The 24247-nt window shown below is 42.6% G+C and overlaps 3 protein-coding genes across 3 annotated transcripts; 2 read left to right on the forward strand and 1 right to left on the reverse strand.

Annotated features, from left to right (window-relative positions):
- The first annotated feature begins 194 nt into the window (after nucleotides 1–194).
- Nucleotides 195–5762, forward strand: pdhb (pyruvate dehydrogenase E1 subunit beta). The gene is made up of 11 exons (XM_086087919.1): nucleotides 195–311; nucleotides 392–451; nucleotides 1080–1187; nucleotides 1371–1433; nucleotides 1537–1572; nucleotides 1668–1858; nucleotides 3041–3135; nucleotides 3206–3316; nucleotides 4473–4564; nucleotides 4667–4808; nucleotides 5276–5762. The coding sequence occupies exons 1-11, from the start codon at nucleotides 273–275 to the stop codon at nucleotides 5419–5421; spliced, it is 1083 nt and encodes a 360-aa protein (XP_085944045.1). The 5' UTR covers nucleotides 195–272; the 3' UTR covers nucleotides 5422–5762.
- A 513-nt stretch (nucleotides 5763–6275) lies between these two features.
- LOC147167730 (uncharacterized) lies at nucleotides 6276–10486 on the reverse strand. Its single transcript, XM_086086011.1, has 5 exons — nucleotides 9893–10486; nucleotides 9345–9556; nucleotides 8902–9245; nucleotides 7718–7970; nucleotides 6276–6907 (listed from the first exon to the last, which is right to left on the reverse strand). The coding sequence occupies exons 1-5, from the start codon at nucleotides 10176–10178 to the stop codon at nucleotides 6581–6583; spliced, it is 1422 nt and encodes a 473-aa protein (XP_085942137.1). The 5' UTR covers nucleotides 10179–10486; the 3' UTR covers nucleotides 6276–6580.
- A 1899-nt stretch (nucleotides 10487–12385) lies between these two features.
- ccdc71 (coiled-coil domain containing 71) lies at nucleotides 12386–22201 on the forward strand. The gene is made up of 2 exons (XM_086087920.1): nucleotides 12386–12517; nucleotides 20169–22201. Exon 2 carries the CDS (start codon nucleotides 20179–20181, stop codon nucleotides 21238–21240), a length of 1062 nt encoding a protein of 353 aa, XP_085944046.1. The 5' UTR covers nucleotides 12386–12517; nucleotides 20169–20178; the 3' UTR covers nucleotides 21241–22201.
- Nucleotides 22202–24247: the final 2046 nt, after the last annotated feature.

Below are 24247 nucleotides of genomic sequence, written 5' to 3' on the forward strand. Positions count from 1 at the left end.
TAAAATCAAGTGCTCTTGAATTAGGTGGTTTGTTCAGGTATACGTAATATTGTAATATTGTGGCTCATACGCATGCGCTTTAATGTTGCGGCGTCGTGCCCTTGGATCCTCTGAATAACACTCCGCCCTCTTTAATATTTACCCTACTCTGATTGGCTCTCTGTGACCGCACTTCCTGGTCACCGCGTTAAAGCCGCAGCTTGGATTGGTTGAAATCTCTTTACCGCCCTCTGGCCTCGCCCTCTCATCGGCAATAGGAGTACAGGTTCAAGATGGCGCTGTCCGTGTTTTCCGTTCTCCGCTCCGGAAGGGTACGGAACGTGGAAAACACGTCAAATGTTGTCATTTTGCTCACGTTTACGAGCGATGTCGTCTCTGTGACTTCCTACAGAATGCCGTGTCGGTGCTGCGGCGACGGGCCTTTCACAGGAGCGTCCCGGTCGCGGTTCAGGTCAGTGTTGGAAGCTAGCAGGCTAACGTCACCGCGGCTAAACTAACATATGTTTTGAGTCGACGGCTCACTTGCGTCCCTTTTTACGTCAAATGTAGTTTTGACATCCTCTCCACTGAGTACATTTGAGGGCGCCTTGATCATCTTTCTGTAAATTGTTTAATTGTTGTTTCCCAACCTATTACATTAGAAATCGGGTCATGTCATAATTATCTGATGGCAATTTCAATATACGGTCTTGAGTCATTTCAAAAAGCTACTCATGATTTGTTTCCTTTGCTTTTAAATGTCTTTAAATAATTTATTTGCTTAAAGTCATTATTTGTTGTTTTACTAATTTTGATAAGCTAATTTGTTGTCTTTGCTTTGTGAATGTTTACAGTTGTTCTTTGTTGATAGTTTTAGATGATGTGCTTTTATTTTTGTGAAGCAAATTGGGTTGCCTTGTGTGCTACAAAAATAAAATTGCCTTGTCTCAAGGAGATGGAAAAAATTAATATTTACATTGGCATTTGGCAACCCTTTAAAAAAATGAACAACAGAGAAATCCTTGCAAAAAAAAAAAAAATCAAGTCATCAAGCAATAAGTTTCACTCTCTTTTATTTTGAAATTCTCTGGTGTCCTCAGGTGACAGTGCGAGACGCCTTGAACCAGGCCATGGACGAGGAGTTGGAGCGGGACGAGCGCGTCTTCCTGCTGGGGGAGGAAGTGGCTCAGTATGACGGTGCCTACAAGGTGTGCGGACATTTTTCATCAAATATTTTTGTGTTTTTGTTTTTTGTCTGTTTTGTATTTCTCATCTCGTATTTATGCTCCCCCCCCCCCCCACACCCAGTATGTTTTTGTATTTTTTTTCTTGTTTATCCAGTGCAGCGGAGGTAGAGTTTTGTCTGAATGTTGGCTTACGTGTCGTTGTAGGTGAGTCGAGGCCTGTGGAAGAAGTACGGCGACAAGCGTATCATTGACACTCCCATTTCTGAGGTAAGCTCTGATGTAAAGCATCCCGAACCAACGCTGCATTTAATTAAATAGAATTAAATATTGAATTCAAAGAAATATTTGAGAGCTTTGTGGTATATTCCAGATGGGATTCACCGGCATCGCGGTGGGAGCCGCCATGGTGAGCGTTCTCTGCGTGCCGGATGGCTTTTCCTCGAAATAAAATATTCTGCTAAAAGAGAAAGCAAATGTTTTTACAACGATTTTCCTCCCCAGGCTGGTCTGAGGCCCATCTGCGAGTTCATGACCTTCAACTTCTCCATGCAAGCCATCGACCAGGTCATTAACTCGGCGGCCAAGACGTACTACATGTCGGCAGGGCTGCAGTCGGTGCCCATCGTTTTCCGGGGGCCCAACGGGTCCTCGGCCGGCGTTGCCGCGCAGCACTCGCAGTGCTTCGCCGCCTGGTGCGTTGCTACTTCCTGTCCACATTTTACACGCGTGTCGTCACCACAAAGCAGCTGAGGTTTAGTTGACCTCCCATCCTGTCATAGGGGACATTTTCACCTCTTTCACCGTCCATTAAAATGTCCCTAGGTAAATAATACCATGATAAAATATGGGAAAAAAATGCTTGATTAAAAGCAAAAGTTAAAAAAATAAATAAAAGTCATGAAGCCCTATCAAAATAAACAAGTGATGTAGCGTCCATATTCCAAAATAAAAGTAATAGCTATTGCTATTAAAAAAAAAGTTAAAGTTGACAAAAAATTAAAATATTCTATAAAATGTCAAAAATATTCACATGAAAAACTTTTAACGATTACGTCTAAGAATTAAAATTATTTAAAAAAAAAAAGTAAAACATTGCGATAAAAAAACCTGAAAAATACAAGTTAAATAAAATTATTTTTTAACACGTAATAAACAAGTAAATTTTTTATTAATTTTTTTTTTTTTTAAACATCACAGAAAACAAGGTGAAAAATAAATGAACATTTAAAATAAATAAAACAAGTGTTTCTTCACAAAAAATGCTAAAACAAAGAAAACACTTATATTAAAAATATCTAAATAAAACAAATATAATTTATAAAAAGTAAAAATGTATAATTTTTGGAAATAAGTATTTTTCTGTGGTTAAAAGAAATTCTTAAAAAAACTAAACAATAAATATTCCTCTTCGAAGACCAATGTAAAAAATAAATATATATGTGTATATATATATATATCTTTTTTAAACTAAAACATTGGGATAGGAAAAAAATGCCAGAAAAATATAAGTTAAATAACAAAATAAATCAAAAAATAAATAAATAAAAAAGAGTAAAATATCACAGAAAACAAGGTGAAAATAAATGAACATTTAAAACAGGTGTTGTTTGTTAAAAAAAAAAAAAGCATCAAATAATTAGCTAAAACAAAACAAGTGCAATTTATAAAAAAGTAAAAATGTTGTAGAATTTTTGGGAATAGGTATATTTTTATGTGGTCAAAAATATTTTCTTTTAAAAAACAAAATCAACTAAGTAACTATTCCTCTTTGAAGACCAAAGTGGAAAAAAATGTAAGAGGAGGTAACTGAAAACATAAAATCATTTGAAATGATTCAATTGTGTTTACTTTTCAATCGTTTGTGTCGTCCTCAGGTACGCGCACTGTCCGGGTCTGAAGGTGGTGAGTCCGTGGAATTCCGAGGACGCCAGAGGCCTCCTCAAGTCGGCCATCAGGGACGACAACCCAGGTGAGTCTCGCCGTCAAACGAAAAAATGCACCCCAAAAAAAAAATGATGATGATGAAAGTTCCTTGGCAGTGGTGTTCCTGGAGAACGAGCTGATGTACGGCGTCCCCTTCGAGATGTCCGACGAGGCCCAGTCCAAAGACTTCACCGTGCCCATCGGCAAGGCCAAGGTCGAGAGGCAAGGTGAGAATCGGCCAATGGCCGTCCGCCTTCAAACCGCGATGTTGGAGCCTCATTCCTCGCGTGATGCTTTTGCAAAATGGGGTTACCACTCTTTCGATGTTTATTTCTCAGCTCTCAGCTGATTTTTGTCGGAAAACAAACGAGACGCTAACTGTCAGGCTTTTAGTTAAACTAAGACAAAAGACCAATGGCGATTTTTATTTATTTATTTATTTATATATATTTTTTAATTGTTTATATTTTTTCAGGTAATGTATTATATTAAAAAAAAAAAAAAAATTACAATTAGAATTTTTACTAAGATTTGTTTCAGATTTGCCTACTTTTGAATACATTTTTATTGAAATTATTATTGATTTTTTTTTAATTTATTTAAAATTAGGCAAATGAGAAAAATATATACATTTGAATGGGGAAAAAATCAATAATAAAATATACAAATTTGAGGGAAAAACTGCAGTGCCAACTTATACAAATTAAAATAAAAACTAATACAAAAAAAACACAAATTAGAAAAATAAAATACTTTTTTTACCAGCAATATATTTATTGATATTTTGCTAATTATATTAATTGAAATAAAAAAATAATACAAAAAAAACTCACAAATTAGAAAAAGATATATGTATTGATATTTTGCTAGTAAAAGTGTTTGTTTTTTCTCCTAATTTGTTTTTGTATGTGTTTTTATTTTATGTGTTTTATTTGGCACTGCAAATTGGTATATTTTATGATTTATTTTTGTTAAGATTTATTTTTTCCGGATTTGCCTAATTTTAAATTATTTTTTTATTAAAGTGTGCGTGCGTGTGTGTATATATATATAGCTCCTCAAACCTTTTTTTTTTTTATATAATTTTTTTGTTAAAATAATTTTTTTCTGATGTTTTGTGATATTTTTATATGTCCTGTACCCAAATTTTTGTATGGTCACGTTTAGTGTTTTTCTTACCCGTTTTCGATTGGTTCCCTCTTTTGACCTACTAATGTTGTGACAAATCTCTTGCCATATTTCTTGGTCATAATCCTGCTCACGATCGCTTCCCTCGCCGACGATCGCTCTATGCCGTCGTTTCATCTCTCTTGATTTGCCGGCGTCTTTGACATCAAAGGACCTCCACGCAAAATCCTGATGTGGTCTTCTGCTGTCGTTCAGGTTCTCACGTGACTCTGGTGTCGCACTCTCGCTACGTCGGCCATTGCCTTGACGCCGCCGCCGTCCTCGCCAAGGAGGGAATCGAGTGCGAGGTACGAAAAGCTAAAGTTTATCCTGCTGATATTTTTCTCTTTGTTTTTAAATTGCCCTTTTTTTTTCCTGACCTCTTTTGTCTTGTGTTTGCGACGATCAAGGTGATCAACCTGCGAACCATCCGGCCCATGGACGTGGAGAGCATCGAGGCCAGCGTGATGAAGACCAACCACTTGGTGACGGTGGAAGGCGGCTGGCCGCAATTTGGCGTCGGGGCCGAGATCTGCGCCAAGATCATGGAGGGTAACGTTGACTGTCTTCAAAAAAAATAACAAACGAGTACAAACAAAGGTTGGCAAAAAAACAAAACGAGGGAAAACAATACTCTCAAATCAAGTCAATGTTCGCTTTCAAACGAAACGACCGCAAATGTTACGTAACAAAAGAAATGTGACGAAAAGAAAGTCAGCCTTAAGTTTCTGCCCGGGCTCTCGATAAGCATCAATTAGCCAATTTTGTGGTCGTTTCTTCCACAACCAGATACGATACTTATGTCATAATAGCCCTTTTTCCAAGCAAAATATTGCTGCCAACGTCATCTGAACTTGGGACACTGCTGTGAATGGCGTTCCTCAGGGAAACGTTTAAAGTCCCTTCAGTTTTTGTGACAAAAAAAACAGTTGCTCTTCCTGTTTCCTTTGTACTTCCTGTACCTCCAAGTGATGTTTTTTATTTATTTTTTTTTTTTCTTGTGCGGCGTCCATGTTCAGGGCCCGCCTTCAACTACCTGGACGCTCCGGCCACCAGGGTGACGGGCGTGGACATCCCCATGCCGTACGCCAAGATCTTGGAGGACAACAGCGTGCCGCAGATCAAAGACATCATCTTCTCCATCAAAAAGACCCTCAACATGTGAAAGGCGAGGAAATGTGTTTTTAAAAATTCAAAGAAAAAGAATATATTGTAAATGCAGTCCAATGTTTCCGGAACGCACGAGTTCCGCTCCTGACCTTCAAAATGAAAGCAACAAGCAAGCGTTGGATCTGTCTTGTTAGTTTAACTAATGAACTATCAACATATTTATTAGGCAGCGTATCGGCAGCATTTGCGACTGAATTGTGTTTTTGTTTCCCACCGAGAAAATTGTTTGTCTGAGGCAGCGGGAGATGAAGTCGTAAAACTATTTTCTGCTTCTCTGTGGATGTTTGTCTGTAAATGACTGTTACCACAATTAAAGAAACACACTTCCATCCATGATTTGGGTTTCCAGTGACATTTTTCCAAGTTGGACCTTTTTTGGGGGAGGGGCTTGTTTGTTTGTTTTACATGCATAACAATTAGCAAGAAAGACATTGCTGACATTATCGCTCAATTTTTCATAATTAACCATTTTTCTACTTATGCTAAGTTTTTTTTGTTTTTTTTATGGCCATGTACAGGCGTTTAAAAAAAATTTTTTTAACAACCATGTATAGTAAATCGTTTTCGTTTAAATGGACCATGTATATACGTGGTCGTTTAAAAAACAAACGCCTGACTATACACTAAAACGCCTTTTAGAAGGATTCTTGCTGAAGTTAAACTAAAACAAAACAAGTCACTTGAATGAAGCACAATTAATAGTGACTGTTAATTGAAGATGATGCAGATGTGCAACTTTAAAACGATGTACGATGTAAAATTGTGTATTGGTGTATAAATATCACCAAATTATTGAAGCACCAATCCTAACATCAAAGCATTTCAAGTTTTTAAAAAAACAAAACATGGTTAGTGTTGAAATATGTTTTTTATTTTTATTGTTGCTATTTACAAGGTTACAGTTTGAGCTTCTGTGTACTGAAATCAAACATATCTGAGCTTCTTTTTTTTCCTTTTCTTCATATCTTATAAAGAAAGTCAAAGCCCCTCATCTCAGTTCGGACTTTTTCGGTTAAATGCGAAATACTTATGAGACACTGAAATATTGTCGTCATCCTCGTCATCATCTTCGTCGTCATTCCTCGTCGTCATCCTCATCATCTTCGTGTTTGGAGTTTCCTTCCTAGGATTTTTTTTCTTCTTCCCCAGAACGCTCAGGGGGCCGACAGGTCGGCCCGCCCCACCTCCGAATGTCCCTTAAGCAGGCCCAGACGCACCACCACCACCTTCCTCTTCCTCTCCTCCTCATCCTCCAGCTCTTCATCCTCATCATCCTCTTCCTCACGCTCTCGCTTCCTCTTCTTCTTCTTCTTCCTTTGTCTCTTCTCCAGCACCTCTCGAACCCGCTTGCGCTCTTCTTCCTCCTCCTCCTCTTCTTCTTCTTCTTCTTCTTCCTCCTCCTCTTCCTCTTCTTCTTCCTCATCATCTTCGACGTCATCTTCCTGCATGTCAATCATGTGATCTTGACTCTCTCCTCCATTCTGGTCAGAAAAAATACAAAATGGTCGTCATCATCATCATCATCATCAAAGTTACGGTAAATATGCTTTTGCAGCTTTTATTGTGCCAATTTTACTAGTGGATGATGAATCAATGTTATTCTTTACATAAAACAGAGCTTCTTTTTTTAAATCGCAATTTTTTTTGACACCCCCACCACCCTTTATTTTTAAAACCATTTTTAACATGACCTTGTGATGGTTTCTTGCCTAGTTAAAAAAAAAGGCCTTTATTTTTTACATTTAATAAAATGTATTGCCTTTTTTTTTTTTTACTTTTTAACAAAGCAGAGTGACTGCGTGTAATTTAAGCAGAATTGTGTGATTGTCTGAATTGTATTCGTTTACTATAAATCTTGACTTTTTAAACATTTTGTATGTTTACGTAAATCATAAGTTTACTTTTTTGTTTTTAACCATAAGGCAGGATAATTTATTATTTTGACTATTTTGTAAATCTTGTTTTTTTCCATTTTGTAAAAAACAACCATTTTTACACATTTTTTTGTGTTTTACATAAATGTTTGATGTCACTTTTCTAAGATTTTTTTTTAAAGGTAAATCAGAATAATGTGATGCTTTACCTTTTTTTTAATACCAGATTTTTGTGATGTGTCGTAATTTTAAAATGTTGTCTTTTAAAATTGTTTTAAATATGGAAGAATTACATGATAATTTTTTCATTTTTGCTCAAAGTAGCATTTATATGACGCGTGTTTTCATTTTTACGTAAATCCAAATGTTGTAATGTTTTATTATCCTGTTGAAATGTTCCTGAAACTTTGGACTCACCGCCTTGTTGTTGTGGCCGCCTCCACCGCGCAGCCGGTGCAGGCGCAGGCGCACCGTGTCCTTGTTCTGGCACAGGCCCAGGCTGTTGAGGGTGTCCAGGGCGGGTCCGGAGCAGCCCTGCAGACGCAGTTTGGCCCCCAGCGCCGCCTGCAGGAAATTGTTGGTCCAGATGTTCCGGGTGAAAAGTGGCACCGCCAGCGTCAGCACGCTGCGACGCAGCACCTGAAGCTCCGCCTCCGACGCCGACAGCTGGCTACGTGCGCACAAGCACAAGCAACTTGTTACTTTGGGGTTGGGACACTATGAATTACGGACGTTATTTATGTAGGAAATTTGCGAATTGCGATATTAACTTTTCTTTTTTTTACATTAAGGAGAAATTTGTTTCTCTTATTCTGTGAATCACATCATTCTATTTTACAAATATTAAATAGCTTTTTCCCAATTTTAAACAGGTTTTAAAATTTTGCATTGTTGGATTTTTTTTTACATAAAAGTAGAAGCATGCAAATCATTTTTTACATAAAACTATTCAACATTTGATCTTTATATTTAAAAATATATATATTTTTATGTAAATCAGAGTTATGTTAAGTTTAATTTTGTTTTTTTATAGAGCAGATTTAGGGCAACATATAATTCATAGCTTTGCTTTTTCCCCCCACATAAGGCAGATCTATATAACTTGTTTAAATTAAGACAAAAAAATTAGGCAATATTTTTCTTTACAGAATGCAGATTTTCCAAAAAACATTTTCTTTTATACATTAATTTTTTTTAAACAAAGTACGTTTTTACCCTTTTTAAAAATAAAGCACAATTTTGACTTTTTATTATTATTATTTTTTACATTTTATGTAGTTTGATTGTAAATTCGCGAATCAGAATTATTTGATCATTTTCGTTAATTTTCCTTTTTTTTTTTTACACAAAACAGCTGTGAGAGAATGTTTCATTTCTATCCAGCAGAATTATGTGACATTTTATTCATGATGTGTTAACACGATTTTGTCATTTCTTTTCCACTTTTTTGTCAACTGCCAATGACGGCAATAGACGTCAAAGATGGATTTGAACTGGCCTGGCGGGGAACGAGTTGGAAGAAGCGCGTTGAAGTCTTGCCGCTGACGCTCTTCGCGATGGCGACAGTGAGAAAACGCCGGAAGACACGCGTGCACACTTACTGCCTGCTCTTGACGAGTGCGTTGACGGTGGGGAAGAGGGCGCGCAGGCAGGTGGTGGCGAGCGGCGCGTGCTCCTGCGCCCAGCTGAGGCAGCGCGCCCACGGGAAGAAGGAGAGCAGCTTCTTGCTGGACACCTTCTGGTGGAAGGGGCTGTCGGCGTGGCGCGACAGCGTCTTCATCTCCTCGCGCAGCTCGCGGCTCAGGAAGTCCAGCATGGGCTTGCGGGCGCCTTTGGCCGACCAGAGCGTGCGGAAGGCCGAGCGGTAGCACGACTTGCTCACCAGCAGCGCCGCGCGGCTCTTCTTGCCCATGCGCTGGCCCTTCTTCCTGTGGCGCCCGCTCACCTGCGCCCGCCAAAAACAATTTGTCAAAGGCAACTCGAGACAAAAAACAAAAGTGACGGACGGCAAAGTGCCCCCCGGGGCTCCCGCCCATGGCCTCACCTGTTTGGCCTCGGCAGGTTTGAGCCACACGACCCTCTTGCCGTTGTTCTTGCGGCAGCATTTGGTCCTGATGACCTGCGCGCACGTCTCGCACACAAACGACTTTTTGCCGATGGCGCCGGCGTCAGGGAAGACCCACTGGGCGGCCTCCGGGGTGGTAAAGGTGAACACGGCCCTCCGGTTGAAGCCTCGGCCCTGCCGCTCAAACTGACCTGTTGAGGGGGGACAAAAAACGAACAAAAAAAATTAAAAAAAACTCACGCCGAGAACACCTGGAAGAAATCTCTGACGACAAAGTAACATGCGGACTTCATTATGTGACTTCCTGACATATTTGATCCCACAGGATGAGCGATAACGTTGACGCTTGTACCACACATACCATACAAATGAGATGCGAAATGTTTAAAATGATGACAAACGCCGATTAGAAGGTGGGCCCCGGTTAATTTCTGCTTGGGGCCCCAAGAAATTGTTCTCCTGTGATCCAACTGCTACAAGACTTTCCAAATGAAAACTACGAAAACAGAACATTTTCTATGACACACCCTTGCAGCAACAGCACGTCTTGTCCTCCTGGGACTTGGCCCGCCGACAGCCACGACGTGCAGCCGGTTTGGGGATCTCCTCCTCATCATCCTCCTCCTCATCATCATCATCATCATCATCCCCGGCGCACGGTGGAAGTTGGGTGGCGGTGGAGGCGTCGGCGAAATCAGTGTCGGCATAATCGTGCTCGTTGGACTCGGACGGAGGCGCGGAGGCGGAAGCGGCGTCGTCGTCGTCGTCGTCTTCATTGACCGCCGCGGTCTTCTTGGCTTCTTCGCTCGTCATCGCGAACCGACTCGGAGCTTGTCAGAGAGTTTGCAAGAAAAGTAGCTCGGCGGCCATCACTTGGCTCACTTTAGCCGCGAGCTAACACGTCTAGCTCGCCGCAGTGAAGCCCCCGCAGCGGACGCACAAACGCCCCCGAAACGACGCCCTCCCCTCCAACTCTATAAGCGCGTTCGGAATGTAATCAAAGTAAACATTTGCAAAATAAAGCGTTTTCCAAGTGGCAAGTAGTAGCAGCACAGTTTGAAAACAGTACAAATGTGGGTAACCGGAAGCGGACTCAGACCAACAATTTAACTTCCGTGTTTGCGTTCGCCTCAAACTGGTATTACCGCCGCGACATGGAGGAAGTTGGTACTGCAATTTACAGTTTATTTTATACTCTAGGAGCAATTTATCGATCTAGCCGCCTTGAATGCGTTTGACTTTTCCCACTCTTTTATTTGTAGTCTTTATGGATTTTTTTTTAATATTGTGTAAATCTGTTTCTCTTTCATCTAAAAATGAAAATATGTCTATTCACCGTTTTTCCCCCTTTCCCCTCATTTTTTCCATTCTTAAAAAAACGGTTCACAGGACAACTGCCGAAAGTTCGTGATGCTTTTAATTTGCTGATTCGAGTCCGACTCCAAGGTCACAATAACTCATCTTATTTTGAAGTCTTTAGCCGGAAGTGGATCTCGCCACTGAGCGAGCGGGCCAACGAAAACACGGTGGAGCACCACTGGACCTTCTGCAGACTCGTACGCAAAGCCGACGCCTGCTAACGCCTTTCAAACTAGCAGCAAAACATTCCACATCTATTTGGGGTACATGCCACCAAAATACTCAACTCCAAGAAATTAAGTACTTTAAAAAAAAAAAAAAAGCTTTGTTGTTCTCATCCTTCTTCACTCCCAATGATAATAGTAGCAGCAGAATGAATTCTGAAGTCAAAAAAATATTGTGTAATTTACAGAAAAATCCAGTAATTGGGTGAAGCTTCATCAAGCGACAAGACACTAACCCAAAACACGCTACATGGGGCGGTGCACTAGCCTTCATGTTTAAACCAAGAGCACCATCTAGGGGAGTCAAAAAATATCACAAGTGCTTCATGAAGCTTCATTTTGACATCACTACAATTCGGCACTGGCCGAAAACAGGCCGGCCAATCAAATTAGTCTATTTGCCTGACATCGTCACTCTTCAAAAAAAAATCCGCAACAACGACATGTCATTCACTACTGTCACTCTTCGACTAGTAGCCATGTTGGATTTTTACTCTGTATCCGAACAAAAAAAAAAGACTCCAACGAGTTGCTTTTCTGACGTCACGTCCGCTCTTTGCTCATTGCTTTATTCCGCTGTCTGTTAGCTCATGTTTGCCCCGCCTCAGAAATGCGACTGATAGGGCGGTTGACGAGCGAGTGAATCTGGATTTCCAGGCTAAATCGTAGCCCTCCGAGATGGATAAGAATGGCTGGATTTTACTGCTGAATTCATATTCCACAAAAGCACTATTAATCAGAATATCATATTTAGACTAGTGGGGCCGCATAGAACATATCATATTATTGCAGCACAACCCTTGGTGTGATAATTCTAGACTCAAGATGATTTTGTCATCATCATTTTGTCATTATTGAACATTAGATGTTCAATAAAACCATAGACTCAAGATGATTTTGTCAGTGCCGTCACAGTGTTTAGTAGTAATATTGTAGTGGATTATTTTTGGTGCACCAATTCCCTTGTGTGTTCTGCTCCCCAAAGTCTAAAAGGAAAGCAAGGCACCATCGACTGGCTGGGGTGGGGCACTGCCCAACTTGCCCCACCAAAATTTATGTATGCCCCAACTTGATCGAAAAACCATGAACATTTAATAATAATAAATATATATATATATAAAAATTGTTGGCATCATTCATAAAATCACGATTCTATGGATTAGAAAATGATATTACCAAAAGTAGCTGTAAGGCTTGGTTCAAGGCTTTCAGCGACAAATACGAAAATAAATTAAACCCCGCCCTCTATGACGTCATGGCTCAACCTTGGTGTCATATTTACAGACTCTTTTTTTTAAAAATCTGTATACTTTTACGTGTTTATGCAAATAACAGTTTCGCCAGGGCAGTCATTGTGTTTTCGTGTTATCAGAGGGGATTATTTTAGAATAATTCCCCACATTTGTCGGCCCGGTTCCCCACCCCCACCCTTTTTTGGCCTCGTGTCCCGCCCCTTCTCCTTTCTCCCCCGGCTGCCTCCGTCAGCCGCTCCGCTCTCGTCGCAGCCATTTTACGGCGGAGCGTCAGCGCGGCGGCGACCGGAGGATGCCGAGACAGCGCGGCTAAGAGGTAATCCCGCTTCGGGCCCTCTTTTTCTTCTTTTTGATCGACCCGTCTGGCTACGCCGGCCGTAACGTGCGGAAGGACGGGGCTGAGCTGACACGGCTGGGGAGGGGGGGGCTGGCTGGCTGGCTGGCTGGCTGGCTGGCTGGCTGGCTGGCTGGCGGGCTGGCGGGCTGGTTCGCCGGCGGTAGCCACAGCCGCGGCCGCCTCCTCGGCTAGCCGCTCGCCGCGACGGGAAGCTTGACTCCCTCAAGTCCGTAAAAGAAAAGCGACGACCTTAGCCGAAGTCGTCAAAGTTGTTTACGGGGCTTTCAGCGTGGAGCGGGGAAGCCTGAATGTAACACTTTTATTAAAAATAATAATGGAGTCTCGTTTTGCTGTCGCCAGAGCGGTAGGGGGCCCCCGAGAGCACGGTTTACCCGACGTAGCGACGGGTAGCTAGCTTGTTGTGTTTATTGGTGTTTTACGCTCAGAAACAAGTTTTATCCACACTAAATGTGTCCTGAGTTTAACACTAAATGTAGATGATTGCCATTGCGCCTAAAACAAAAAAAACGTGTTCTAGATCATTGTGGTTTTGTTTATTCAGCGGAACAGCAGCATTGTCGCTCAACTCATTTAAATGGCTGAACAAAATGGCCGCCTGTGTTCCACATGGTTGTGTTTTTTTCCCGTAGTCTTTTCTTCTCTGGATAAATTGGTGAGTATGGGATGAAATGACGTCAGAATCACAGTAGAATTTTTGCCGGCTAAAACAGCTTAAAACAGCAAAAGATCAGTCGGAACGGCAACTGTGTCAATATGTAAGCAAAACGACAGTTACGTATGTAACTACGGTTCTATTTCGTCCCTCCCGACCGCCAGAGAGAAATAATTTCCAGGGTTCCGGCTGACGTGATCCTCATGTATAAAAGTGGATCGTAACCGGAACCCAGTCTCTCAGAACCTTCTGTGAACTAATTTTCGCCGAATGGGGCACTAGCTTAGCGACTAGCTGCTAGCTACTTGACATTCATTCATGCAGGCAGGCAACAGGCACCGTAGGTCAATGTTACGGTAATTAGAAGTTTTCTTTTTTTTGTGTCCTTAATTTGCGATTGAATGTGAGTTCATGATGACATTGTGTTAATGGTGGCAACAGTTTGTGACGGCAATATTAAACTAGCCCCCAACTACAGTTGGGAAGGCGAGTCGAAACAGCCGCCGCACCGCCACGTGCTGTGCGGGAATAACTTAAAAATACAAGCGTCCTAAGGCGTTGATCGCCATCTTTGGTCAGATAAGGCGTGTTACCGTCATGCATTGTGTGAACAAATGTTTCTGTGGGTGGTTTGACCGTTGCTGACGTTGCACACCAAATAAACGGGTATTTGAGGCAAAAAATAAATACTTCTTCAAGCATTTTTTTTGAAGCAAGGTACTCAAATTACTCAAACTCATTTATCCCTAGACCGAATTCAAAACAATTCCGATGTGTTGTTGTTTTTTTAAACTGTTGCTGCACAAATTTTTATCCGGCGTAGTAGCGGCAGTGATGCCACAAAATGGCCCTCTGTGTTCGAAATAGGCCGGTATTTTCAAAATTGGAAGCTTTCCATGGGAGTTAACAGGAATTTCTGGTAATTGGTGGAAATAAACCAGGTATTTACAAAACTGAACGTTGGCTTTAAGTAGGGAAGTAGTTGGGGAAAATAAATGTTATTATAATCATGATTAAAACAGATACGTTTTGAAAGTAGACAGTAGTGAGAGTGGCCCAACTTCCGAATTGTTCGAGTTATGAGCTTTAAATTGGTCTTTTTGCTTTGTGATGTGAGCCAAAAAAAACAAATGGATAGGGATGATGGTAGTTAGAAATTGTTAAGAAAATATCTCTCAACGACCAAATAAGTTACGTTATTATTTTTCAGAGATCAAACCCTAGGACGGTTCTGATGTGTTTTTGTTAAATGATTACTAAATTCATTTATATGAATGGAGATGGCTGGGTTCTAAAATTTTGGAGCCATTTCCTTTTCAAGACTATAAGTTAAAATAGCTCAGATTTTTTTTGCTTTTTTTTATCATTAGTCTACTCATTTTTTAATCACGTGAAATGGCAGCGCTATTGGTTAACTTAATTGAGTTTAAATTCCTGAACAAAATGGTTTCTGTGTTCCAGATGTTCGAGCTAGCCTATTATTTTTCTGAGACCAAATGTAAAAACAGTTCAGGTGTCTTTAAAAAAATATGATTGTACTGGCTTCTAATACGCAAAAAAATTTCGGCGGATTCAATATGCTGAATTGGCGTCGGACCTTTGCGACATCTGATTGGCTGTTATCTAGCGAATCGGCTCACGGGGAAAGGACAGGAAATGACGAACGCGGATAAACAGTAAGCGATGGAAAACCTTTACACGACTTCAAGAGAGGCCGGCATTAGTTGACGTGACCGTTAAAGGGTTTGTTGAAAGAGCGATGAAAGCCAAACGATGGCAAAACATGGAGACGCAACAGGATATACCAGGTAGGTAGGATTTACTTTTATATTACACGATAGCGTGTGCTTTGTTGTAGGAGTGCGTCGTGAGTGGAAAAGATAGCGGTATGCATTGTTTGAGTTTTTAGAAACTCAAAAGAGCTTTTCCGGTTGTTTTTCTCTAACAATGAAGGAATATGTGGCTACCGCCGCTGCTGGTGGGGAAGGGTACGTCTCATTCACGGGATTTTACCGACATTTTTTCGAGACCAAATGCAAAATTGTTCTGAAAGGTTATATACGTTTTTCTGGAAATTATTATTATTTTTTCTTAATTACATTAGGAGAAATGGCACCACTATAGCCGGACAGATTTTAAATGCAAGAACTAAATAGTCGCCTGTGTTCCAAGTGGTTGAGCTATTATTTTTTTGGGGGGGGGGGCGAAAATGGTTTTACATGAAATGGCAGCACTATTGCTTAACTGATTCTAAATAACACAACAACAAACCAGTTTCTAACCAACGCCTTCGCTACCGGACCTTCAGCAAAGTAAGGGACAAATAATTATTCGTGCTTTTCACAAAGAATGGTGCAAAAGGAAAGATTGACTTTGTGGATGTGCTTCGATTAACCGGTTGTTTTACTTACAAGGTGTTTGGCGTTGCTATAGCTAGCTTGATTTTGTGAGCAATTAGGCCGTTTTACAGGGAGATATTCACTTTATTACATTCTTTCTGAACGTCCGGGGCGGGTTTGAAATTGGCCGTTTTTCGTTGCGCGGCAAACGGGAGGCGGAATGCACCGCAACGTTTACTGTGACTGGCAGACTGCGCACTGGCTGACGGTGGCCCAGAATTTTAGCTGAGTAGCGAGTGTTGAGCTGCCGGAGGCAAAAAAAAAAAAAAAACACGATCGCGGAGCAAAAAATGTAAGACTTCAAAAGAGAGGTTTTTTTTTTTTTTTTTTTTTTCTACCCATACAAAGGAGGCATATGTTAAAATAGTTTGAATGTTATGGCATCTTGTATCTGAGTATCAAGTATCTCAAGGTCAGGCTGAGTGTCCTCCTTTTTTTTGGAAATGAAAATATGGTTACCCCGGGATACGTTGTACGCTCGTCTGCCGACACACAAATTTGTAATCGGCGCGTGCGTCTCAATTTGCGACTGCCTGCCGACCCGAACCTGGAGCTCACTGCACGTCTCACTGGTTTCTACAGTAGTCTGCTTGCGAGATGGGAGGAGCAAGATGGCCGCCCCGTGACTGGCTGGGCGTGTGTGGGCTATCTCAATCCATATATTGAGGTCAGCGGTTGAGCTATTCATTTTTGGAGACCGACTGCAAAAAATGGTTTGAAGATTGGATGTTGTTCTGTCAGAAATGCGGCGGTGAACCTTTTTGTCCGTTTCTGGACTACGAGTAAAAGTGGGCTACTTTGGTGGTTCGTTGTCTGTATTCCCTTTTTCGCACCGTCTTTCAAAGCCGGCTTTTCCCCAATGTCGCTGTTGTGTGTGAAAGGTGCTCACTTTCCTCACCCTCTTGTGTCTCAATCCCAAAGCAGGAAGTCCATCTTGGCTGTGCGAAAGGTCGCACCCGTGTGCCGTAATATTCCGCTCCCCTCGGCTGTGAACGGCACCGACTGGCAAATGGTCAGCCAAGTGACGCGCTTTGTCGCAAGCCAGTGTCGACATTCGAAGCTCACTCGTGCCTCAGAATTTGGGCTCGCGACGAAACTATTAAGCAACTGCTTGTGACTTGGAAAATTTATCATTTCGGGCACACGTTTGCATAAATCGGAAATCGGCAAGTCTTTACGTAATGTAAGGATGTCATTTGTGTTGTAGTAATCGTAGACGGCTGTGGAAACGACGTGGAGAGTCGTTGAGCAAAAGTGAAAGCGACCAGTCGTGTGGCAGTTGCAATACGACGACAATTCGTCGCAACATTTAAAGTGACGGGAAGCACTTGAATTGCGATACAACTTTGAATGACGCAGAAAGTCCCCCTTTAGCACTCGAAAGTGTCAAGGACTGCAAAATCATGATCAATAAACAGTTGCGCAAATAATTTATAGAGAGTTGACGCTACAATAATCAATAATGCTGTCAACACAGAGATGTGCAAAACTGGAAAACATTTGCAAGCTGCCACGGTCCTGCGTGTTTTTGGGAGGTTTCTGTCTTCCAACACAGCTGATTCCAATCAATAGAATCGTTATCAGGCTTGTGCAGAGCTTGCTGATAACGCTTATCGCAATCTTTCCCACACCGTCGTCATACTTGGGCCAACACATTTCCAAGAAAATTTACCGTAATTTCCGGGCTATAAGCCGCTACTTTTTTTCACTTGCATTTGACCCTGCGGCTAATACAAGGGTGCGGCTTATCCACTAAATCATAAGGGGGGGGGGGGACTATAAAAGAAGTGCAAAAAACGCCAGGCAAAGCTAAACAAACCAAGTGAACCCCAATAAAGAGACGGAGAAGTGCATAACCTGCAGGACTCCGGCCCTCGAGTACTGAGTTTGCCCACCCCTGGTTTAGGGAATTGATGGTAAGAGGGAAGAAGTTATTGGACTATCGGCTGTCTTTAGTGCGCATCGTTCGATTGATCGTGGTTGCTTGAGGGGAAGGAGATGGAAGAGGCGTTTGTTGACCAGGATATGGCGGGTCCGAGAGACTTTTGCCTTGGTTTTTGCAGCGTGCTGAAGTCCACAAACAGGATCCTCACGTTAGGTCCCATGTGCCGTTGAGGTGTTCCAAAATGACACGAGTCCCGCGTTGACCGCGTCGGACCTGGAGTCGTTCAGTTGGGACGGTGCCGGTTTCTTGGGGACCGGAATGACGGTAGTAGCGTTTTTTTTTAGCACGATGGGACCTCACGCGGTTCCAAGGATCTGTTGAAGATCCGTGTCAAGATTGGAGCCAGCTGGTCAGCGCAGACTTTCAGGCAGGAAGAATCGCACCGTCTGGCCTTGAAGACTTTTTGATCTTATGCTGCCTGAAGAGACGTCTCACGTCCTGTTTGTGAATCGTCAAGGTCGGGCAGGGCAGGGAGTCTTGTGGGGTGACTGAGGTAGTTTTCAAATCTGCAGGAGAGCATATTCAGGTTTTTAGCCGATCCCTTATCTTGTTGTTCTGTGCTTAGAGAGGGGGGGTGGGGGGGGGGGGCATTCCATAGGGACAGTTTTTCGCAAGAAACGTTTTTCAGCCTTTCTGCGTAGCTTGTCTTTGCAATATTCATTTACTTTGTCAGCTGGTTTTGGACCCTCCGCTTCGAAAGACGTCCTCGGAGTTGTGTGCGTTTGGCAAGTGAGTCCATGGCTTGTTGTTGAGCAGACGTTTGTTTTGGGACGCGTCCTCGCAGAAACCGATTTGGCATGTGACCGTGTCCGTACGATCGTCCAAGCTGAAGTTTCAAAGACACTCCAGTCAGTGTCGAGTCCAAACATTCCTGTCGTGTCAGCTTTGCGTCCTTGGTCCACTTCTTCATAAATTTTTTAGAGCCATTTTGTACATTTGGGGGTTTGTGCTTGCATGCTGGAATTAAGTGGATTAGATCGTGATTAGACAAACACAACGCTGCGTGGGCAACCGGCTGGCATGAGTCTTTTCAGTGTCCACAATGTTGTCTTCCCCGGTGGGACAATCAGGAAGTTCATGGTTAAGTTTTGCTTTGTTAAGGGTTGAATCTGGTTGTCTTGGTTTGAGAATTAGTTCATCTGGTGAGCTAACATTTTGTGGCGCTGTGTCCGCATTAGCTTGTGGTGGGACGTAAACACTTTCCTGTAGAACCGCCGTTTGTTAGCTTTGTGACGCGTAGGTGGAGCACGTCATCCGGGACGCGTCCACGGAGCCCAGGTTTCAGTGAAGCAGAGACCGGCAGAAGACGCAAAGTCCATTTGTTGGTCCTTGTGACGGGGGGGGGGGGAGCTCGTCCATTTTGTCGGGCCGGAAGCGCACATTTGTTAGATGGATCGACGGGAGCGCAGTTCAAAATCCGCGTACACCGGCTATCATCTCCGAGAAAAATTTGTGAACGTTGGTGGAAAAAAAAGGCAGAGTAGACCCCCCAATGTTTAGCAAGTCTTCTCGTGTAAATAAGCGGCGCGGGGTTACATTAAGAAATTCCCGTTGACTGCCATTGAAAGTTTACGATTTTGAGAATTTTGCAACCCCAGTATTAAGTTTATACGGAAAATGGGATAGTCTGTACCAAAACTTGTTTGGTGCCGCATGGCTTGAGAAAGTAGATCCGATTTGGATTTTGACCCTTCGTGCTACACGCTCAACAATTTGGCACAAACGACAAGAGCTGGAATGTATTTGCCCCGTCCGTGTCTTTGAGACGGAAGTTGCTGAAGCGACTTTGTGATGTCACAAAGGCGCGTTCAGATAAGTCAGCATCTAGATGGAGACAACACGGCATGAAAACTTATATTAATAAAATTCAAGTTAAAAAAAAAACGTCGGAATGAGGCGCAATGCTTACGACGTTCGTATAATTCAAAGTATTGCGACTTACGTTATTATAACATTTTCACTCTCTGATTAGGATATTCATATACATTTTGGTGGCAATCGGTCACGTTTTTGCACGTTAAGGGACTTAATGTTTTTTCTCTCTGAGGCAATTAGAAGAGGTGACTTAAGGACGGCGTGGGTAAAATCAAAAAGATTGTGGGCTTCGTGTGCTCATAAATTCTGGTGTCAGTCGGGGTGTGAAATACGAGAACAGAACTTTTTCAATTGCTGGTGATTTTAGTTGCTAATACTGACGGAAATTTTTTGGTCAAGTATTTCATAAAATAATGCAAATCCTTGCAAAGACGCTTCTTGTGTTTCTTCCTAATCTTTTTCTGACAATTTCACTTTGTCCCGTCACACCGCAGAGTAATAACCAGTATACTCCGGTTTAAACGGCTAAACCGGTATCTTTGTGATCTGGTCCAGTGGTTGTCCCTTTGGACCCACTCGTATATTTTGTCCACGTTAGGCCCGGTTGAACTTCTGCAAGCATAATATTCTCTTAAAGCTTGTCAGGAGCAGCCAATCCGGTCCTCACTTCCGCTCCACCTGACTTTCAATTTGGGGTCTCGCCTTTGGGTGGCAGACCAAAGTCAATCTCCGGAGGACGTTCACTTGAGTTGTGTTCAGTGATTTTTTTTTTTTGTTTTCTTTTGTTTTCTTGACCAGGATTGCTAACATGGCTGATGCAGCGCGAGGTCCTGCGGTCGGCCGGCCGTTGGAGTTTGCCAACGAGGAGCAGCGGGCGGTTCACTCCTGGTCCAGAATTGCATCAGCCGGCCACAGCGTCCTGTTGGAAGCGGTGAAGATCCTCAGCCCCGTGTCCCGGGATCTGTCCGGCACGGACGAGCTGGTCACTTTCCTGCGGGAACTGAGCGAGGAGGGCCACAAGCCCACCGTGCTGCGCAGCAAGGACGTGTACGGCTATCGCTCGTCCACGAACCAGCCCATGACGGCGGACATGATCAAGCTGCCCGGTCGGAACGTCAGGCCGACGGCCAAAAAGCGGCGACGGTATCGGGTTAAGAAAAGAGAAGTGCACCCTTCCTGGAACGTCTTTCGAAGGGGGAGCCCCAGAATCCAAGGGGTGCGCCCTCCGGAGCAACCGACGGACCGCGCCGTCGTCTACAGCAAGACCCACGTTCGGACTCTGGAGCCGCCCCCGGTGCAGTCGTGCCTCAGACTGACTAATATCAAAGGCCTGTCCGGTTGCCACACAGCCAGACTCCAGATTCAGACCACATGGGACTTACCCTGTAAGACCCCCCCGGCCGTCTTCTTGCAGAAGCAGCAGCCCCCCCCTCCAGCACTTTCAGGAATACCGTTGCAGCCTTCCCACAACGGCGGCGCGCCCACCAAAGCCGTAGCCTTGTTCAGCCAGAAGAGCCCGTCGTGCCCGATCCGACTGGACGGGGCGCTCATCGGCGACTCCGCGCCGGTATTCCACGCCAACGGCCGAGCTTTCCCACAGACTCACACGGAGCTCACCAGCAACGGCTGGGGGGTCAGCGTGCTCCGGCGGAACGGGCTGGGACCAAAAGAACAGACGCACCCGACCCGGCAGAGAAACCACTGGCGGGACAAGAAGCGATTGCGGTCGAAGGTCGTGAAGGTCGACGACTCTCGCTCCGTGGACGAAGCCCGGTGTAAAGCGCAGAAAATCCTGCAGGTCGACCTGTCGCCCGTCATCCAAATCCGCCCGCTCAACCACGTGCTGCGAGACTTCCGATACCAGAACTGAAACCGACAGTCCCGCTGAGCGTACGCATTGTTTTTATGAGTTGGTGTTTTACACATCGGTCCGTTTCTACCCGGATACCCTTTTTGCAGCAAAATTCTTTCATGGTTTTTCGTTTTTTTTTTTTTGGTATCCAATGTGGGGGCAGGTCGGGTCTGAAAATTCGGGTTCCTTGAAAGGCACCGGAGTAAGGAGTTTTTTTTCCTAGCAGGCTGGGAAATCGCTTTTCACTTGAATGCCAGGACATTTTCACGTTTCAATTCTGTATTTCCAAGAGAGTTTTTATGTTGCCGTTTCTCACGGTCTTAATATTTTTAAAGTACCGTTATTTGGATAGCATTCCCATGCCCAATTGAAGAACACAATTATTTGATTTAAGGATGGAAGTCGACACTGTGCTTCCGTAAAGACTTCAAAACGAAGAAGTCGGCAGGTCTCCAATAAATTAAACGAAAATTCTGAAGTCGAGGGAAGCGTGAGTTGGTCTTCCTTTTTTTGTAGTGTGGGTGGTAAAGGAAGGCATTGGGACCCACTTGAGGGCCGGTTTGCTTCCTGATTGGGTCCAACTGTCTGTCGTCCTTCACGAAGTTTTCCATTTTAATTCCACACGGAAACAGACACTAGGTCGTATTTTGGACTGGATGGTAGTAGCGAGGTGCGAAAGTTAGACAAATGTTTGCAAAATCTGGACTCCTAATTTTTAAAAACAACAATCTGAGGTAACGTTTACTCTTCGAACCAATTTGATGACAGCGTTTCCCTTTTTTTTTTCTCTTCCATCAAAGTTGGCAGAGTTTTGTGTTTAGAAAGTCTGTTTTCTGCCGCCCGCCCATAATGCGTTAAAAACAATTTTTTTTTAAATTCTTTGTTCATCTTGTTTGTGAAACACGTGTAAAAACGAAAACAAAAATTTCCTACATGGGCTTTGAAAGTTTTTTGTTCAATAAAACTGTTCTGAAAACCACTCGGAATTTTTATTTTTTTATTTTGCAGTGAACCCCCCTGGATCTTATACTACATTTGGAACATCGCAAATATTATGGTGTGCCTCAGGGTTCAGTCCTATAAACCTTGTTGTTTTCTCTCGATTTGAAACGTGCCGGCCATGTGATTATCTTGACAAGTTTCTTCCTTTACTATCAACATTGCAGTTAACATGCCGTTTAACGAGGGTGGCCGCAAATTTGGAAAAATTTGTAAAATTTGCCATGAGCGGCAAAATGTGCATTGAAGGAGAAAGCGCGACAATGTTTGTTGTGAATTCTATTTAAATGGGTTATTACTGAATATATAATATTAGTTTTAATTTTCTCATTTTAAAAAATGGCGGGGGGGGGCGGTGGTAGGCCAAACCGACCCAACAATATTGAACACCAAACTGCCGCAATGCCAATACTTTTGATCTGTTGATATTCTGACTCAACCCTGACAAATACCATCCACCCTTTTCACACCCCGCAGTGTTTGTGTCCTCTGGAATTTAGCGACATAACACAATAACCAGACTTAAATATTAAGTCAATTTTAGGGTTGCACCGAAATGAAATTTTTAGCTGAAACCGAAAATGAGAAATGCTTGGCGAAAAAAAAATGATGCCAATTTTTATTATCATTGCATTTATTATAACTAATTAAAATTATATTATTATAACATATTTAGGCCTATTTAGCAAAATGCAAATTTTTGCCATTTTCGTCCGAAATTTTTGGGTGGCCGAAGATTCGGCGCATCACTAGTAAATTTGACTTCCGGGACTTATAATCGGAATATCTCCACTAAAGTTGGGCAAGTTCCCAATCAATAAATGTCACGTATGTAAATTTGCATTCAACCAATTGAACTAGTTTTTCCATTCAGGAGTGATCAAGATATGATTTAGGTGCTTCACTATTTTGTCTTTTTTTTTTTTTTAATGGCAATTACAAAAATCAAATAGAAAAGAAACTACAACCACTGTACTAAAACATTTTATTTTAAAATGGATCTAATATAGAGACTTTAAAGAAAACACGATTGGGGCATATTAAAGTTTGTCAACAGACGAGCCTTGGAATTTCTCAAAATGGCCGACTTCCTATTCACTTTTAAGCAATGAGTCCTGCACACTTTTTCGCTCGTTCATTCTGCTTCTGATATCTTAATTTTGTCCCGATCGGCGAAGCTGGTGTCAGGACGGGTTTTGTTGTTGTTTATTTTTCAGCAGTCCGAAAGCACGCCGCTGGACGTCCGGTGTGAGAGCGACATGCTATCATGCTATCATGCTATCATGCTATAATTAGCCCGCCTGTTGTGTGAGCGGCCCAACAAGTTTGTATGGAAAAAGCAAAGACAAATATTTTGTGGAGTCAACATGGTTTGCTTTGAAAAGTCATGGTTTTTAGTTGGAGTTCTCCAAAAGCAAAATGGCTGACTTGACCTTGAGACTTCATTGTGCGTCTTGTCATTATGGATTTGTTCACCCAATTTTGTGTCTGTCAATGAAACTTGGCGTCTTGGACCGATTTGTTTCGAACCACGTTCAAACGTGAATTGCAAAGGAAACTTTATTATGTTATCAGATTTTTTTTTCTTCCAAAACCAAAATGGCTGACTACCTTTTCCATTTCGGGTTTCTTTCTTGAGACTTCTTTCTGCACCGAGTCATGATGGACACGTCGACCTCATTTTGTATCCATTGGTAAAACTGATAACGTAATCGTTTTCCTTCTTCTTCTGTGGAATTCGCAATTTTGCTTGGCAAGTCGTGGTTTTCGTCGGATTTTTGCCCAAATCAAAATGGCTGACTTCCTGTTCAGTTTGGGACGTGCTTAGTCCCCATCAAAGATACATCCACCCAATTGCGGGTCCGTTATAGAAACTGGTGTCTGGCCGACTCGTTTCGAACCTTGAAACCGACACAGGTTTTGCTTTGAAAAGTCGTGGTTGAATTTTGGCCAAAATGGCCGACTTTGGGCACGGGTCCTTGGGACTTTTTTAAAAAAAAAAATTTAGTAGACACCGCCATCCAAT

Source organism: Leptonotus elevatus, chromosome 10 (genome assembly GCF_054856555.1).
Source record: "Leptonotus elevatus isolate MCC_2025b chromosome 10, RoL_Lele_1.0, whole genome shotgun sequence".
Lineage (NCBI taxonomy): Eukaryota > Metazoa > Chordata > Actinopteri > Syngnathiformes > Syngnathidae > Leptonotus > Leptonotus elevatus.

What these genes read in the sequence shown, in the direction of transcription:
- pdhb (XM_086087919.1), top strand. Translation starts at nt 273, where the DNA reads ATGGCGCTGTCCGTGTTTTCCGTTCTCCGCTCCGGAAGG. An exon ending in CCGTTCTCCGCTCCGGAAGG is followed by an intron (nt 312 to 391) that starts GTACGGAACGTG and finishes GACTTCCTACAG; the next exon opens with AATGCCGTGTCGGTGCTGCG. An exon ending in CTGCGCCAAGATCATGGAGG is followed by an intron (nt 4,809 to 5,275) that starts GTAACGTTGACT and finishes GTCCATGTTCAG; the next exon opens with GGCCCGCCTTCAACTACCTG.
- LOC147167730 (XM_086086011.1), bottom strand. Translation starts at nt 10,178, where the DNA reads ATGACGAGCGAAGAAGCCAAGAAGACCGCGGCGGTCAATGAAGACGAC. An exon ending in AACCTGCCGAGGCCAAACAG is followed by an intron (nt 9,246 to 9,344) that starts GTGAGGCCATGG and finishes TGGCGGGCGCAG; the next exon opens with GTGAGCGGGCGCCACAGGAA. An exon ending in GCGGCCACAACAACAAGGCG is followed by an intron (nt 6,908 to 7,717) that starts GTGAGTCCAAAG and finishes TTTTCTGACCAG; the next exon opens with AATGGAGGAGAGAGTCAAGA.
- ccdc71 (XM_086087920.1), top strand. Translation starts at nt 20,179, where the DNA reads ATGGCTGATGCAGCGCGAGGTCCTGCGGTCGGCCGGCCGTTGGAGTTT.